This window comes from Lutra lutra, chromosome 3 (genome assembly GCF_902655055.1).
Source record: "Lutra lutra chromosome 3, mLutLut1.2, whole genome shotgun sequence".
Taxonomy (NCBI): Eukaryota; Metazoa; Chordata; class Mammalia; order Carnivora; family Mustelidae; genus Lutra; species Lutra lutra.
In genome coordinates this window covers 105,112,754-105,132,321 of record NC_062280.1, presented here as the reverse complement: position 1 = coordinate 105,132,321, position 19,568 = coordinate 105,112,754, and the positions used below count along the sequence as shown (strand labels likewise).

Genomic DNA, 19,568 nt, shown 5'->3' with positions numbered 1-19,568 from the left:
ATGACTACACACAAAAAGGAATTAACTACTGAAAAACAGAGTAACTTGGATAAATCTCAAATATATTACTTTAAAAACCAATCTCAGAAGGTTACATAACAAAGGATTCTGTTTATGAGACATGGCGGAAAGGATAAAACTATGGAGGTCAGAGAATAGACCAGTGGTTGCCAGGGATCGGGGGAAGGAGGTTAGATTACAAAGGGGTAGCACGAGCAAGATTTTGGGGTAATGGACTATGTGGTGGTGGTCACATGAATCTACACATGTGCTAAAACTTACACACACACACACACACACACACACACACACACAAACTACACATGTGCTAAAACACACACACACACACACACACACACACACACACACACAAAACCAAAACCCAAATACTACATTATTTTAAAAAACAAAATACCCCGTTTTCTCCCCCCAAATCTTTCTCTCCTTTTTATCCTGAAGTTTTCATTCTTCTTTTTCCTCTACATTTCCTTTTCCCTTATTCATAATCTTCTAGATATACAAAATGTTCTTATTTTCTCAAATATGCCATGATCTCTCTTGATTTCAGGTCTTTATTCATACTGATGGTCCACAGTGAAAACCACTCTCTTGGCTAATTCTTATTCATTCTTTTGGCTTCAATAAATTACTTCTTTTTTTTTTTTTTTTAAAGATTTTATTTATTTATTTGACAGAGAGAGATCACAAGCAGACGGAGAGGCAGGCAGAGAGAGAGAGAGAGGGAAGCAGGCTCCCTGCTGAGCAGAGAGCCCGATGCAGGCCTCGATCCCAGGACCCTGAGATCATGACCTGAGCCGAAGGCAGCGGCTTAACCCACTGAGCCACCCAGGCGCCCGGTAAATTACTTCTTCTAAAAAGCCTTCCCTACTCTTTGTTCCCAGGCTGGATTAGATATTCTGTCATATAATCCCATAGTATTCTGTACTTTTCCCTTCATGTCTTCACATATTTAATTGTCAATACATGCTCCATTTCCTTCTCCCCCACCATCCTGCAAGCTCCATGAGGGCAGGAATAATTGATGTTTTGCTCACTAAGCAACCCTTAGCACCAACACTGTGGAAGGCACCTATCAGACCCACCTCAATGAATGCTCTAAACCCTGTTTATATTTTGCAGATTGCTATAAATAACTTTCTACTTTCTGATTTTCAATCTACATTTTGAAGGCAGTCAGAAAACATCTTAGCTAATTTTTCCAAATAAAATATTATTTCAAACACACTTTCACTTGTGACAGTGAGTTAAAACTTAAGTATTCTCTTTATGTTTACTCTCCCTTCCACTTTTTTTTTTTCCTTTTCCTTTTTGTTCAGGGTGTTGTAAAATTTCCCTTCACATTCAATGAACATCTGCATGTTTTCCTCTTGAGTTCTTGGGATCCACACACAATAGAAACATCCTTTCCTGGCATTTATCAGTACAAATACATTTCTAAATACCTTTGATCACTTAAAATTTAAATTAATTTAATGTTACTCTACATTTATGGCCTTCTTAGGGTTTTATAATCTAATAATTTAAACAAAAATCCTAATCAAATCCTCAATCAAATCAAATCAAATAAAAAATCCTTAATCAAATCAATAAATAACATTGTTAATTATGTATGAGATCCAGCATGTCACTTAAATTAAAAAAGAAAAGTCTTAACACTCTTTGTACTTCACTGATAGCAGTCAGTGAGATCAGACACCAAAGTACACTATCCTTACAAAATTGTTAAGAACTAAAATGACTGAATTTAGTAATTTTTTTTAAAAAAAGATTTTATTTATTTATTTCACAGACAGAGAGATCACAAGTAGACAAAGAGGCAGGCAGAGAGAGGAAGGGAAGCAGGCTCCCCGCTGAGCAGAGAGCCCTATGCGGGGATGGATCCCAGGACCTGGAGATCATGACCTGAGCCTAAGGCAGAGGCTTAACCCACTGAGCCACCCAGGAGCCCCTAGTGGTCTTTTTATTGTTAACCATAGTTTACTTCACATATGTAAAGCTTCACAGTTTTAAACTTTATAATGATAAAAAAAACAAAATCGAGTTATACAAATATTGAACACTATGTTACATCTTGGAGAACTATGTTAAAATATAACAACCCCCAAAGAGGGATTGAGGGGGGATGGAGCACATTTTAAAGAAAACAAAAAGTTCAAGAGAGCCTTACCTACACATTTTAATAGGAATCAGGCAGATTACCAAGTTACAAGCATTCAGAATTACCAGATATAGTCAGGTGAGGAAAGCAAGTCATTTGGTTTTTTAAAGAAGGGATTGACATAAGCTTTGTGAAATGTAAGAATTAACACTCCTCTCTAGAAGAACATGGGCAGGTGAGGCCCTCAACAATAAAACCACTTCATGGAACAGAACACTGAATATGTACATTAAAATAAATTTAAAATATCTATCTAAGGAAAACTTAACCCCCTTTTAGGCTGCTATTCTTATTAGGCTTGGCAATTTGTCCCAAGAGAATATAAATCCTATTACCAATTCAACCAGTGATTACGCATAATTCCACTTTTCACTGGTCATGTAGAAAAGCTGTACTCCAGGTACTTCTAAAGAACTATAACCTCTTGATGAAGAGATCATGACAGGAATCTAGTTAGAGACACACAAATGAAGGATAGCCACTTAGAAATATGCCGAGAACAGCGGAAAAGGGTTTCTGGAAGCAGCAAAGTTCGACACAATAAAGAAGTTGTTATAGAGTGCTGTGTGGAAGAAGTCAATGACTGTAAAATCCATCTTAATAAAGGGATTTGTGGCAGAGGAGAAACACAACCAAAGTATGTTAATATATTTCATTCTGTGCTTTATAAATAAAAATTTATAATGATGTCACCAAATGATGAAAACAACACAAGCCTCACTGAGGTGAAAGCATCTTTTATAATGATGATGAATGCAAAAAACTCTACTTTTTCTATATAGTTTTATTATCTCTTATGGTCTGCAAAAATTACCTTTATAACATAGAACACTAGCTTGAAGAAAAATAACATAAAAAAACCCACTTCAACCATTCCTCCTCTCTTTAGGTATTAAATCTTGATTGTGAAAATACTTCTATTCAGTGCAACTATGTTGTCGGCACTCACTAGTTATTCCATTTGCTTAATCCTAACAGCGCATTAAATAAAAACTTTCATACTGAGTAAACGAAGCCTAATTCAACAACATCAAATTAGTTCTCTTTACTTACCCTTGCATAGTGGAATTCAACTCCATAGAGTTCTAAGGTACGTGCTGTGTTCAGGTAATTAAATTCTGCTTCTGCAGGAGATAAACCTCTGTAAAGACATTATGTTTAAAATTAAACCAACCACAAATATGGCCAAATTAGAAAAAAAGCTTACTTACCTGGAAAAATTTTAGCATTCTAGTTGAACCTTTTATAATTACACCATGCATGACTATTCCTCTTAGTTCTGCATAGTAATATCTAACTTACCTGGAGGATACATTTTCAGGACACAAATCATTATTTTGTAGAATATTTTATTTTCCAGAAATATTATATTTTGTAGAATATTTTATTTTCCAGAACGCACCAGGGGATGTGGAGAAAAAGGTACCCTTGTGCACTGTTGGTGGGAATGCAGACCAGTGTAGCCACTGTGGAAAACAGTATGGCGGTTCCTCAAAAAATTAAAAATACCAAATGATCTAGTAATTCCACTAATGGGTATTCACCCAGAGAAAATGAAAACACTAATTCAAAAAAAATATATATATATGTACCCCTATCTTTACTACAGCATTATTTATTAACAGCCAAGATATGGAAGCAAGTCAGCATCCACTAACAGATGAATGGGTATGATGTGGTTTACATACATATTACTCAGCCATAAAAAAGAATGAGATCTTAACATTTGTAACAAAATGGACCTAGAGGATATTATACTAAGTGAAATAAGTCAGACTAAGAAAGACAAACACCATATGATTTCACTTATATGTGAAATCTAAAAAATTAAGAAACAAAAAGCAGAAACAGACCCAGAAATACTAAGAAAAACTGATGTTGCCAAAGGGGATAGGCAAAAATGGATGAAAGGGAACGGGAGATATGGGTTTCCAGATCTAGAATGAGTTAATAATCATGAGGAAGCATGAGGCACAGCATAGGGAATATAGTCAATGGTATTACAAAAGCGTTGTATGGTAACAGATGGTAACTACATTTGTGAGTGTAGCATAAGGGACAGACCAGCTGAATTACTATGTTATACACCTGAAATGAATATAACTGTATAACTGGCAACTATATTTAAAAAAAAAAAAAAAAAAGGACGAGGTTTTACAAGTCCCTACTTGGGACGCCTGGGTGACTCAGCTGGTTAAGTGGCTGCCTTCAGCTCAGGTTATCGTCCCAGGGTCCTGGGATTGAGTCCCACTTCAGGCTCCTTGCTATGCGGGCAGTCTGCTTCTCCTTCTGCCTGAAGCTCCCCCTGCTTATGCTTGCTGTCTCTCTCTCCCTTTTTCTCTGGCGAATACATAAATAAAATCTTTAAAATAGGGGCGCTTAGGTGGCTCAATGGGTTAAAGCCTCTGCCTTTGGCTCAGGTCATGATCCCAGGGTCCTGGGATCAAGCCCCACATCAGGCTCTCTGCTCAGCAGGGAGCCTGCTTTCACCCTCTGCCTGCCTCTCTGCCTACTTGTGATCTCTGTCAAATAAATAAATAAAATCTTTTTAAAAAATATCTTTAAAATAGATAGATAAATAAATAAATGAATAAATAAAATCAATAAATAAATATCCCTAGCTGTTCTTATGGCTGATAAAGTCATTTACTCTCTGACTTTTTAAAAGAAGTGTTTTTCAAAAATTTCAGAATTTGGTCCATATACTTTATCTGCATTTAAGTCACACAGTTGCTGCTAAAACATGCAAATTTTGAGATAACTTCCAAAGCAGTGCTTCTTAGAGTATGGTGTACAGTCATGTGTTGATTCATAACACGTATAGAAACGGAGAGAGTCAGAGTCTTTTATATTTCATAGCATTCTGGCAGAGTAATTTCAAGTCTATCGAATCTAATAAGAAAAACAAAGACTTGTAATTTTTTATGTCTCTGTCTATTCTACTTTCCTAGTAATTCAATTTTATTATATCTTTCAGAAGTTTCATTCCATGACAGATTGGGGAAAAATCAGTCTTTCATCACAGATAGGCTTAGAAGTACTGCTGTATACAATCTGATATAGAAAGGATAATATCCAAATTGTTTATATTTAAGAAATGTCCCAGGTGATTTCTTATGAACACAAGTTTGAGAACTACTGCTCTAGCAAAGGCTTTCAAAACAGATTACTCCTATATTATATATCCTTCTAACAACTTTTGTTATCTGATATTATTAGACTACAGCAGAGCCAAAACAACAAATTACAAAATTACAAACATATCAACCTTTCACTCACTAATGATACCAGAAAAGGAAGCCAACAGCCTGCCAATGCATGGTCATAAAAATGGGATTCCTAAAACAAGCACATATACCTCAATTTTCTGTAAAATTCAATGAAGTTAAACAAATACTCTACCTCCCCACCCCACACCCTACTCCTCAGTTAAACTGGATGATATTTTTTGTTTAATGATCTGAGGAATCATTTCTTTAAACCAAATATAATATATAACCAATATTTTGTCAAACTTTTTCCTTACAGAAGGGATTTTTCCATTACTGGCAAATTTTTAAAAAAATTTGGTTTATCTTTAAATGCTTGATTTGGATATACTATGTGTAAAACTTTTATTATAAATGGCATTTTTACTGTTAGAAAAAACAGCCCCCTCACCAATATTAGGCCAGTCTACCGAAATTCTCATCTTTTTAGTCTTATTTTAGATTAAAGGTCAGCAAACTGTTATTGAAAAGAGCTGAGCAGTAAATACTCTAGGCTTTCAGGTCACACGGTCTCGCTATTTAACTACTCAACTCCACTGCTATATGAAAGCAGTCACAGATACGAGGACAAATAAGGGAACCTATGCTCCGATAAGTGTTCATATATGGACACCAAATTGGAATTTCTTAAAATTTCACATGCCACAGAATGTTATTCCTCTTTTTGTATTTCTCTCAAACATTTACAGTGTACAGATCATTCTTAGCTCATGGGCCACACAAAAATAAGTAGTGGGCAAGCTTGCCAACCTGTTTTAGATATATGGGCCATTACCAAATGAAAGTTAAGTTTCCTTAATATTAAGAACTAATATTTCTTTAATGCTTACCTAATGTGCTGGGCACTGTTCTGAGTACTTTGTATACATAAACTCACTTAATCCTTACATTAACTCCAGAAATAGATACTTTTATTATCTCCAATTTACATATAACAAAATAAAGAAAGAGAGATAGAAACCAATGTGGCCAAGATTGTAAGATAGTTAAGTTGTCTTAACCAGAATTTCAGACTAGGCAGTCTGGCCCTCTAGTTCAAACTTTTTCTTAGCAATGAGCAACACTGCCTTAGTCCCACCATTGAACATTTTGAATTGCATGTTAAAGCAAGAGTAAACCAATAAACGATATTATTTTCTATTCAATGCAAAAAATCTCTTCTTGAAACAAATTATGTCACAGAAAATTAAGAATCACAAAATATCAAAGTTGAATATTGTTATGAATGAAAAAAATTCTACTTATTAAAGGACTTTTAATTATTAATTTAATATTAATAACATCAGGTTACTTTTTTCCTCTTGGCTCATTACCCAACAAATGATTTCTTTCACATAGCTAAAAACTAAGAAAGGATTACTAAGTAGACTGATCTGTAACAACTGATCTGTGAACATAATACTAATATTCTAAAATTCCTACTTAAAGAACTGTCAACTTTACATAATAGCAATTTTTTTCTTAACTTCCTTCCTTCCCTCCCTCCCTCTCCTTCGTTCCCTCCCTGTCCTGCTTCCCTCCCACACTTCTTTCTTTCCTTCCTTCCCTCCTTCCCCCACCCCTCTTTCTTTCAGTAGGCTCCATGTCAGCATGGAGCCCAACATGGGGCCTGAACTCACAACCCTGAGATCAAGACCTGAGCTGAGATTGAGAGTCAGAGGTTCAACCAAGTGACCCAGGCGCCCCAATAGCAAATTTGTTTACATAGTTTTGTGGTTCTCACTAGAAATGAAAGAAAGCCTCATATAATTCTATGAAATTAGCAATGATTTTTTTTTAGTATAGAAAACCCACATTTCCTTACATTAATCCTATGATTTTACATAATAGTAAATTGTTCTATATTAATTAAATATAACAATCACATTAGAAATAATTTGTTTTTTTTTTTTTTTAAAGATTTTATTTATTTATTTGAGAGAGAGACAGTGAGAGAGAGCATGAGCAAGGAGAAGGTCAGAGGAAGAAGCAGACTCCCCATGGAGCTGGGAGCCTGATGCGGGACTCGATCCCGGGACTCCGGGATCATGACCTGAGCCGAAGGCAGTCGTCCAACCAACTGAGCCACCCAGGCGTCCCAACAATCACATTAGAAATAATTTGAAACATTTCTCTAGAAAAGATGCGCTTGGGAAGTTTATGAAATAAGCAGAAAAATAAACAAATCCTTACGTATGTTGCTGATGTAATTTTGCAATTTCTTTTTCAAAATCTTGAGGTTGGTCAGGAATGAAAGAATAATCTGAGAGGTAGCCTGGCAAGTTTTCTGACTGATTGTAGTCTCCAAGTTCAGCTATTACATGGAAGGAAAGTAGTCACAATTTAATAAAAACATTTTCTAATTCTAATAGCCAAAACAGCAATGTCGTGAATTCCATTATATTTCTGGAAGTAAAATATTTGTTTAACTGCTAGCTACCATGTAATCAAGTTATAACAACACACTTAACATTCTTCTAGGTTTCAAACAATGTCAGAAGAACTTTTTTCCCAGAAATCTAATTGCTAACTAGCTGAATTTCTATTGTATTTCCTTTGTAATCACTTTTTTCTGTATAGTAACTTATTTCTAAAGAACTCTTGTATTAAAGGCCCTGTATTTTCAACATAGACCATGCAATCACAGGCTACGTGACTCAAGAGAGGATTCAGACTTACATTGAACAGCAAATGAAGCCAAAAGGGCAGCAGTATTATAAGGACAGGGCAATCTAATAAAACAGAAAATACATAACCCAAGGTTAAACACAATAATTTCAAAAGCACTGTAATTTATATACTATTCACATATGAAGTTCCATGACTTACATTTTTAACTATTAACTAATGAACTTATCTGATGAAAAAAAAATCATAATGCATGTAACCATCTTTCAATAGATACTTTGTTTGCAATGATCATGAGTTACTTAAGTAATACACAATTAAAAGTACTTTCAAAGTCCATTATTAAAAATTTAAAAATAGCCCACCTTCCAGTAAGAATGTCTTGTTTAATTTGCAAAAAATACTGGTACCTTAAAAAAAAAAAGAGCAAAAGATGGCATTTAGCATTTACTGTAATCACAACATTCAGGGTTTAAAAACTGTATACTTATATTAACTAATAAAATTGAAATATTTAAATATTTGCTTTTATAATCTACATATTAGCACATGTAAAGATATTTTTAAATAAGTTTTCATAAATTCATGAATCCTAATCTTTAAAATTCTTTGATAAACGAAATTCTGTACTTCAAATAACTTGTTTCCGCTAGCTTCTATTATAAAAACTCAAGATCTTTAAAGAGTTATGTGACTGAGAAAGATTAGGGAGAATACTCTGAAGACTGGTGTTTGCAGAAATTAGAACTGGACAATCGAAACTTGAGTCAGAGACATAGGAGAGCTGACAGTAGCAATGCACTAGAGATCAAGTGGAGAAAGTCATCCTTTCTGCAGAGACAGAATGCCAGGTGCAAAGACAGGTATGGTCATCTTATCATTATGCTGCTGGAAGCTGCTAAATGTAGAAAAGGACCATTCCATTTTCATTTGATTTAAGAAAGCTCTTTATGATCAGAATCAAAACAAAACAAAAAACTCAAGCTCCCTTCCCTACCATCAGAATTGCCAAGTACCTAAAGTCCTTTAAAACCAACAAAAATATAAATTTCTATTAAAAAGAATGCTGATATTGCTTATAAGATGGTATTGTCTTCCTGTCCCCACTAGTAAATCATTCCCTCAGAGGTATGTCAATGCTTGCAAGAAGTCATCTGTGCTGTGTGACACTGGCATAAGACCAAATTATGTGCCTTTAAAAAATGCTTAAAGAGGGAATTTAAGACTTTGTTTTATCCCACTGAAAAAAGTATACATACTCCAAGAATCAAAAACCAGGTTTAACAATTTCAATTGTCTGGCTGATTAAAATTATTAAAGAGCTCCATGACAATATTCAAAATACCAAAAAATGTAATTAAGGATTTCAGAGAATCAGATATTCCCTAAAATATTTTTTAAAACGTTGATACAAATATTTGGCTTCACATATTAATGAAGTACATAACTCCCTGTGAGAATTAATATGTAATATTGTAAATATTACCTACGTATTCAATTTAAGACAATACATTTCTACGTAGGTTACTTGGTTTCATAATTAAAAGTTAAAGGTTCCTGGTAGGAACAAATCTTATAGTTAAGATTGAAAAGCCATCTATATTCTTTTTTTTTTTAATAAACTTTTTTTTTTTTTAATTTGACAGACAGAGATCACAGGTAGGCAGAGAGAGAGAGAGAGAGAGAGAGGAAGGGAAGCAGGCTCCCCGCTGAGCAGAGAACCCGATGCAGGGCTCGATCCCAGGACCCTGCGATCACAACCTGAGCAGAAGGCAGAGGCTTTAAACCACTGAGCCGCCCAGGCACCCCAGGCTTCTATATTCTTAACATAATATTGTAACTCTTATATACATAATACCTATGCCTGCTGAATTTTATTTATATACCACCCAGTAAGAACTGAAATGGAAAGCAAAATTCAAGTCCTGGCTACACCAGCCAGTGCTCTTTAGAAAATCAATTAAAGGTTGAACCTTCGTTTCTATATTTGTAAAAAATGACGAATATCACTTGTCTAGTACGTGTATCCCATAGGCCCTAAATAAGGTGATAAAAACACAATTTTTAAAGAAAATTAAAACTTTTATGATTGACTTAATTGGCTTAGCATAATAGCCTCTAGTTCTACCCACGTCATTGCAAATGGCAAGACTTTTAAGATAGATTAACAACATCTGAGGTAAATATAGAAATGATATGTTTAATCTGTGAAAATAATACAACTTTTCTAATCCAGACAATAACCAATACCATAAGCACTTTTTATGTACTGAGTATACCTAAGCACAAAAACGGTACCAAAGAAATGTCATCTGTAGTGTCATGACTCCTGAGAAAACTCCAATTCTAAGGATGCCAGCACCTGCTAATACCAAATGACCTGTAGGCTCTGTAGGTCCACTCTTTCATACGACTATCTAGAATGGAATCTCAAGGTAAGGAGGTGTGGCATGTTTCCTATTTTGTGGGTTTAAACTAGTCCTTAAAATATAGCAAATGCAGCTGAAGTTGTCATATTATTAATCATGACCACTGCATTAAGGCTATCAAGCACTAAAAATTTTTTTTTTTAAGATTTTATTTATTTATTTGTCAGAGAGAGAGAGAGGGAGAGAGAGCGAGCACAGGCAGACAGAATGGCAGGCAGAGGCAGAGGGAGAAGCAGGCTCCCCGCCGAGCAAGGAGCCCGATTCGGGTCTCGATCCCAGGACGCTGGGATCATGACCTGAGCCGAAGGCAGCTGCTTAACCAACTGAGCCACCCAGGCGTCCCTCAAGCACTAAAATTTTAAAGGGGTAATTCTTAAACCTTCATAACAGAATTACCTGGGAAGTTTGTAATAATGTCTATGCACAGGTTCCATCTGAGACCTAATTAAATCAGAGTATCTCAGGGGTATGATCAAGGCACCAGTATGTTTTTAAGCTCCCCTAAGTGAGTCTAAGCTGTAGTGAGGGTAGAGATTCACTGATATACTCTATGGTAATATAATAAAAACTCATTTTACCAAATACCACCAGTTACAAGCCTCCAGGACATTCTATCATAAAGGACTTTCGAAAGAATACATTATTTTGAGTGAAAACAAAAATAATGCTCTAGACAACAGACTGAGCACAAAGTAATTGCTTGATTACTACCAAACTTGGCTTTCCCTTCTTCTACTTCAGGAAGATATTATGACTTAATTATCATTGAGATACATTTATTCCTTGACTATGTTTTAAACACAGGTTATAAAAGAATCAACACATTCAAGCTCTATAGAAATTCAAATATATTATTTTGAGTGAAATAAATTATGAATATGGCTGCAAATGACAGTATTTTAAATGCTTGCTAACAAACTTTTCATAAATATTAAAAACATTAGAAATCCAATTTTAAATTATTGGTCTTTTAATTACAAATATTTCTTCTACATTAAAACTCTGATTACAAAAATATTGATTATGGAATACTTTGCTACTTGATTTCAGATTACATTTACCAGGAAATAGCAAAATGTAATTAAAAATGTTTTATAATTTACAATTTCATTAATTCAGTAGTTTCCCTGAAGTTAAGCCAAAATTAGGGAAAGTTTCATAATACTAAGAATTATTTATTAAGATAAAAATTTTGTTATTTTAATTAACAAAACTTGACTGATTAAGAACTATAATATTAAACTGAAGATTATTCATATAATACAACTTTGCTTTGCAAGATAAATTACCTTGGAAATATTATTAGTTTTGAATGTTAGGACTGCCTAATCCAAGGTCTACATTTCTAAATTCTGTTATAAAAAAGGTTAACAACCTGCCCTCAACAAACACACAGAAAAGGACTCTCAAGAATGTCAATCTAACTCTTCTTACCTGGTCTACTGAAAACCCCATTTATAAACACCTGAGGATTGCCAGATACAGCTAAATATCTTTAATTTATTCTTCTGTTGGTTCACATCACCACAGTATTCTAAACAAGGGCCATCACGGTAACATCTCCCAGCCTATCTACAGGTAGCTTTAAGTACAGATTGCTAATTTAGCACCTACCTTTTAGAGTAATTCTGAATATAATCACTGACTGATATTCTTATATGAGACTTTTATGGAAGGTCTTATAGGCTAATGTTTCATTTAGTCATTTAAAAAAACTAATTACTAATTCTGTCTTTCAAGCAATACAAAGATTCAGGTACAGATACCACACTGTAATTATTCCCAGTTCTACCTTAAACAGCTCACCTAACATTCATACACTTTCACAATGCTCATCTGAGTCATTCTTGTGTACATTTTGTCAAGCGGAAGTGACAAGAAAAATCAGATTGTTAGTCAAGAGCAGACTTAAGGTGAAGAATAAAGTGGGCACTTAAAAGTGTACTGGTGTAATCCCTGCCAACATCCCTTAAAAAAGGTACCTGCTCACCTGAAACTAACAGCAATGTATGTTAATTATACTTCTAAGGAAAATGGTAGGAGTGAAGGAAAAAAATAAAAGACTTTGAATCTTAGCAAAAGGGAACTACAGATTCTATTTTCAGAGGAAAAAAAAGGTACCTGTTGACCGTTACACATAATGGTTGCATATTTTACATATTTTTCCAAATTCTACGTTCTCCTCAATAGAAATAAAAAACATAGAGAATATGCTTTCACATGAAAAAAAAAAAAAGCAGACACAATTCTCACTATGCAGCATCACTTGGATACAATTATATTATCATCTGATTACCTCAAGTAGTTATAGCAGTACTTCTTAACCATGTTTTTACAAGTAGAAAAATCTAATTTCATATGGTTCAGGAGGCTGCTCATGGCTGGATGGGGTGGCCTTGGGCCTCCAATCTCCTAAAGCCCTCCCAGCCATCCAAGAGGAGAGGAAACATGAAAGATCCATAATCCATTCTGTGTGATGACTGGGAATATCAAAATTACACACCATGACAATATTTCTACCTAAATAATTTCAAAATTTTGTAACAGCTCTGACAATATTTTTAGGAAAAATATGCTCCATAAACCCACCTTGTATATTCTTCTTGTAACTTGTTGGGGTCACTTACAAAAAATTTGACTCTAAAGTTCAAATTGTAAGGAGATCCTCCTAGAATTAATAAAAGCAGTTCTAATTAATCAGATTATATTAATCCTTTACCTTTAGAAAGTATACTTGTAAAATGTCAAGTAAATATGTATGCTCACTCTTTAGCTGCTTCCTTATTGGTTTGTTTGGATCCAGCCACCGCTGAAAAATAAATAAATAAAACTGATTTCTTTTCCCTTGAGGAAATAATATATCAACTCTTGCAAATTTGTAATATTTGAAGATCCATGGTAAAAACTGCATCTTGAAAACACTCTAGGAGAAAATAATTTATAGATGTTCATATCAAGAATAGCAAAATTACACTAGAAAGTACTGAATGTATTTATGGTAGCTCTTAGTTTTTTATCTGAATTTCCCATGAAATTATACAGTGTATAGTAACCTCTATTCCTAAAATAAAAATCCTTAATAATAGCCATCTGAAGTGAGTTCTGTTAATTTCATTATATTATATAATTAGTGCGGCAAGTTTTTAGAATCCTTGGTATCTTTCATAAAATCTAGTTGACCTTACATTCTCCTTCAGACAAAATCTAACTACCCGTCATGAAAATACACTCTTGAGAAAGATTTTCTTTTCTTTTTTTTCTAAAGTAGACTCCACACCCAGCACAGAGCCCAATGTGGGGCCTGAACTCACAACCCTGAGATTAAGACCTAGCTGAGAGCAAGAGTCAGACATTCAACCAACTAAACCACCAAGGCACCCCAACTCTTAAGAAAAACTTTCTAACTTCTACTTATTCCCTCAAAAATAAAACTATCTCCCCTTGCCCAACAACAACAACAAACCCACACTGATTTTCTAAGAGATAATGTTTAGTTTGCAGGTGTGTTTGTTTGTTTAGGTGTGAGAATTTTAAGTAACCTCAACACTTCAGAATGCCAGTTGAGCTCTACTTTAGGAAAAGTATAACTTAATTCAGACTGCCAACAAGTTTCAGTTAAAAAAATTAAAGAACCCAGGGGCACCTGGGTGGCTCAGTGGGTTAAAGCCTCTGCCTTCAGCTCAGGTCATGATTTCAGGGTCCTGGAATCGAGCCCTGAATCGGCCTCTCTGCTCGGCAGGGAGCCCGCATTCCTCCTCTCTCTCTCTGCCTGCCTCTCTGCCTACTTGTAAAAAAAAGAAAAAAAAAATTAAAGAGCCCAAAATGGGTATTAGATGTGGCAGTATTTTCAAAGCACCACATAAGTATCAATTTATGTATTATTATGTATAATAATACATAATACTCCTACCACCCATACTTGATTCCATGCAGAGTACACAGATTTTAATAACAAATGACTGAGAATAATCCATAAATCTTCCCTTTCCACTATCCACAACAACCAACACATCAAATCCAGCTGATTCTTCCTTCCAACTATACCTTGAATTTAACAGTTCTCCATCCACTCTGCCACCATCTTTATGTCTGGGATAGCTCTGGCCATAGCCTCTTGTTGTTGTTGTTGTTTTTAAGATTTATTTATTTTAGAGAGAGTGTGTGTGCACATGCACACTGTGGGGAGAAGCGGAGGAAGAGAGAGAGAGAGTGAGTCCCCAAGCAGACTTGGAGCTGATTGCGGAGCCTAAGGAGGGGCTCGATCCCATGACCCAAGATAACAACCTGAGCCAAAACCAACAGAAACTAAACTGTCTGAGCCACCGAGGCACCCCTGGCCATAGCCTCTTAACTGCTCTCCCTGTTTATTTTCTTACCATGTTCTTCTTCATTCTCCATCGCAAAGCTAGAGTAATCGTTCAGAACATGTCACTTCTTTGCTTAATAGCTCTTGATAATTTCTCAACACAAGGTCCAAAGTCCTTGCTAGAGGCTTACATGATCACTTCTTACCTCAACTTACTAAGCTCCAGCTGTAATGGCTTCTCATCTGTTTCTCACAGATGCCATCCTAGGGTCTTCAAATGAAGACTTCATTATGCACAGAATGTCCTCCAAATTTCTCATAGCTGACTTCCTTTAAGTCTCAGCTTAAATGCTACCTCCTCAGAAAGGCCTTCACTGGCTGTCACTGATCCCCCTACCAGAAGTATATCACAAAGCTCCTATTTCCAGGGCACCTTGGTAGCTCAGTTGTTAAGCAAGTGACTTCAGCTCAGGTCATGATCCTAGTGTCCTGGGATCAAGCCTGGAGTCAGGCTCCCTGCTCCCTGCTCACCTCCCTGCTCCCTTCCACTCCCCCTGCTTGTGTTCCCCTCTTTCACTGTGTCTCTCTCTGTCAAATAAATAAATAAAATCTTAAAAAAAAAAAAAAAAAAAGCTCTGACTTCTTCAGTTATTTTCTATAAATAGGCAAGGGATATTAATTTCTTTTATAACATTTTCTTAATCGTAGTATTTGTTTTGCCTTTTTATTGCCCATCTCCTTCATTAGATTATCAACTCCATGAGGTAAGGGATAAAATCTGATTCATTCAAAGCAGACAATCAGCACATAGGCACAAGTCTTGACATATAATTTGTATTAAAAAAAAAATTTGAGGGGCGCCTGGGTGGCTCAGTGGGTTGAGCCGCTGCCTTCGGCTCAGGTCATGATCTCGGAGTCCTGGGATCGAGCCCTGCATCGGGTTCTCTGCTCTCTTGGGGAGCCTGCTTCCTCCTCTCTCTCTGCCTGCCTCTCTGCCTGCTTGTGATCTCTCTGTCAAATTAAAAAAAAAAAAAAAAAAAAAAAAAAAAATCTTTAAAAAAAAAAAAATTTGATGGGGTGCCTGGGTGGCTCAGTTGTTGGGCATCTGCCTTGGGCTGGGGTCATGATCCCAGGATCCTGGGATCGAGTCTTGTGTCAGGCTCCTTGCTTGGTGGGGAACCTGCTTCTCCCTCTCCCATTCCCCCTGCTTGTGTTCCCCTCTTTCACTGTGTCTCTCTCTGTCAAATAAATAAATAAAATCTTTAAAAAAAATTTTTTTTTTTTTTTTTTGATGAAAGACCGACTAAGCCTGCTGAATGACTCAGCAATTGATACAGGGGTGGGGGTTGGAGGGGGAGTCTACTTCTATCCCAATAATCAGCTGTTTTTCACCACTACTTAACACATTTGTTTCCCCCTGCAAATCTACCCATTTACCCATCTTCCAACCCATCTATATCACAGTGATTTTATTCTTCATGTTTTCTAGAAAAAGTAATATATTACATTCATTTTAATGCTTGTTTATAATCAAAATTTGGGCTTATCTATTCAAAGCCTGTCTTCCACATTTAGTACTCCTGTAAAATATTCTAAAACAGCATCAGAGATACAAACACATTTACATACACAAATAGATGTATTAACCTAAGAAAGCTTAGAACGAGTACAATAATAAGTAATGGGAAATTTAACAGACCTCATCAATTATGTCAAAGAGATAGGATTTAGTTTCTTGGCTTAAACCATGAAGATGGAATAATGCTACAATGAGCACTATTGGACAGTAAAAATACTGTTCCTAGTAAAAACACATCATTAAGTAAAAAAAAAAAGTGGAAAAACAGACAACATACACATAAGTTCTACAAATCAGTAAGAAAAAAACCAATACTAATCGAAATACAGATAATGGGTAAGAATAGAAAGTTCACAGGAAATATACATAACATTTAAGAAAAAATATTCAATCTTGACCATAATTAGAGAAATAGAGAAGTAATCTACATTAGGTTTTCATTTTTCAGCAATAAGACACTGTCAAGGATTACAACTTTGAATGCCATACCACAATGGCTTCAAGAATGTGGAAACAGGTATATATACAAAGCTCATGAGAATAAAAATTATACCATCTTACTATAGGACAACTGGGCAATATTTATCAAAATATAAACTGTAAATGACTACAGACCCAGCATTATTTTATGTAGCATTATATACTGAGATACAATTCACACAATATAAAATTTTACCATCATAAAATGTATACTTCAGTGCACTTGAGTACATTCACTACGTTGTATAACCATCAATAGTAAATGCCAGAATACTTACATCACCCCCAAAAAAGAAATCCCATATCTATTAGCAGTCAGTCTCAGTAACCCCCCACCCACCAAAGCCCCTAGCAACACTAATCTACTTACTGTCTCTATGGATTTCATTATTTTGGATGTTTCATATGAAGGTAATCATAAAACAGATGGTCTTTTGTATCTAATTTCTTTCATTTATTGTAATGTTTTCAAGGACCATCCATGTTGTGGCATTTAATAGTACCTCATTCCATTTTATAGCTGCCATTTAGGCCTTTTCTATCTTTTGGCTCTCATGAATTACAGTGCTACGAACATTCATGAACAACTTTTGTCTGAACATGTCACTCAACTCTCTCCAGTGTATGTCTAGGATTGGTACTATTTGCTTAAATGATAACTATATATTTAACTTTTTATCAAGTATTATCAAGTATCTACCAAGTATTAATAGCTAATAGGGAGGTTCTGGTTCAAGACAGCAATGTAGGAGAATCCTAAACTCACCTCCTCCCATGGACACACTGAATCTAAAAGCTAAATATGGAACTATTTCCTCTGGAAAAAAACCCCACAAAACTAGATGAATGACTTTCTCCTACTGGGTGAAAGAAAAAACTCACGTCAAAGTGGTAAGGACAGGCCAAGACACAATCTCACCATAAACCCCACACCCAGCATGGTAACCCACAATCAGGAGGGAACTCACAATCCCATGTTTCTCCCTGCAGAGCAAAGGGTTTGAACCACACATCTGACACCCCAACTTTTAAGATCTGCACCTGAAAAATGAGCATCCAAAACCTCCAGCTTTGATAGCCAACTAGAGCCTGTGACCGTAAGACTTCCAAACTAGAGTAAACTGAGAAACAGTTTTATGTAAAAGAGGCCTGTTTACTTGTGTTGAAGATTTGGCCTTAGGGAAAGGCTTCCAGTTTGGCACACATATAAGAACTTACTTAAGCATTCTCCAGGGAAGGAAGATGGGTGGTAGCGTCTTTGTACTCTCTTGCCTCACCCAGGTTGTTGGCATTGCTAAGAAATGAGCTTGTGTCTGCTGCCCAGAGAACACAATGGTTTGGCTTTGAGGGCCAGAAGAGCTTGGGCTCACAGGTGAAAGGGGACAGAAGCAAACAAAAAACAGTTCTTAAATGCCTATCACTCCAGGGCTCCGAATGGAGGGAGCAGACAGAAAAGCCCACCTCCCAGTATTCCCCTAAAAGAGGCATATTTGCATCCTTTAAAAGCTGCTGTGGAGGGTACTGCTTCCCAATCAGCCTGAATCTAGGTGCTCACTGAGATGCTCCCCTTTGAGACACTGACAGGTCTTGGCACACCTTTAACTACTGGGAGCCGCTAAAAATAAAACAGGCACAAGCTAGGGCAGGGGTGAATGATAAGGTTCAATACAAGGCCATTTCTTTGAGACTGGCAGAGGTGACTGATTTAACTAATGCACAGAAACAAACATGGAAAGTAAAGCAAAATGAAAAATCAGTGGAATATTTTCAAACAAAAAGAAAAAGAGAAAGCATCAAAAAAAGACCTTAATGAAATGAAGTAAGTGATTTACCTGATAAAAAGTTCAAAATAATAATCATAAAGTTGCTCACCAAGCTTAAGAGAAGAATTGATGAACACAGTGAGAACTCCAACAAAGAGACAGAAAATATAAGAAAGTACCAAAAAGAAGTCACAGAACTGAAGAACACAAATATTTAAACTGAAACATACATTAAAGGGGTTCAACAGAAGAGTTAAATGAAGCAGAGGAAAGATCAGTGAATTCAAAGATAAGATAGTAGAACTTAACAATAAGAAGAGCAAAAAGAAAAAAAAAAGATAATGAAAATGAGTACAGACAGCTTAAAGGACTCATGCGACAAAATCTATCCATTCAGTATTCAGATCATACGGCTCCCAGGAGTAGAAAAGAGACAGAAATGAGCAAAAAACTTACCTGCAGAAATAATGGCTGAAAGCTATCCTAACCTGGGGAAGGAAATTGACAACCAGGGAAATTGACAAACAGATTCAAAAATCTGAGAGAGGTTTTGAGAAGTGTCCAAATAAGAGGAACCCAATTTTTTTTCAAGGAGAGAATCTTAAAAGCAGCAAGAAGGAAACAACTTGTTACATAAAAGAGAAATCCTGTATGACTCTCAGATTTTTCAGCAGAAACTTTGTAGGCCAGAAGACAATGGCATATTTAAAGTGCTGAATGGGGTTAAAAAAAAAAAATGACAACCAAGAATACTCTATATGGCAGAACTGCCCTTCACAACTGAAGGAGTGATCAAGAGTTTTCCAGACAAGCAGAAGTTAAGGGAGTTCATCACCACTGGGTAAATGTTGAAGGTACTTCTTTAAACAGAAATGAAAGGGCACTAATTAGTAACAGAAAACCAGAAAAGTATAAATCTCACTGGTAAAAGTAAATACATAGTAAAATTCAAAATA

The 19,568-nt window shown here is 35.7% G+C and overlaps 1 protein-coding gene across 8 annotated transcripts in view; it reads right to left on the bottom strand.

Annotated features, from left to right (window-relative positions):
• PTPN4 (protein tyrosine phosphatase non-receptor type 4) overlaps positions 1 to 19,568 on the bottom strand; it is a 220,522-nt gene that overhangs the window by 103,368 nt on the left and 97,586 nt on the right. For 3 of the 8 annotated variants that reach the window (XM_047722598.1, XM_047722596.1, XM_047722601.1), the window contains 6 exons: positions 13,251 to 13,407; positions 13,074 to 13,173; positions 8,421 to 8,465; positions 8,107 to 8,159; positions 7,621 to 7,741; positions 3,233 to 3,320 (listed from right to left, as the gene is read on the bottom strand). In XM_047722598.1, coding sequence (XP_047578554.1) covers positions 3,233 to 3,320; positions 7,621 to 7,741; positions 8,107 to 8,159; positions 8,421 to 8,465; positions 13,074 to 13,173; positions 13,251 to 13,407 — 564 coding nt within the window. The remainder of the gene's footprint in view (positions 1 to 3,232; positions 3,321 to 7,620; positions 7,742 to 8,106; positions 8,160 to 8,420; positions 8,466 to 13,073; positions 13,174 to 13,250; positions 13,408 to 19,568) is intronic. The other 5 variants (XM_047722599.1, XM_047722602.1, XM_047722600.1 and 2 more) reach the window with 3 other exon arrangements.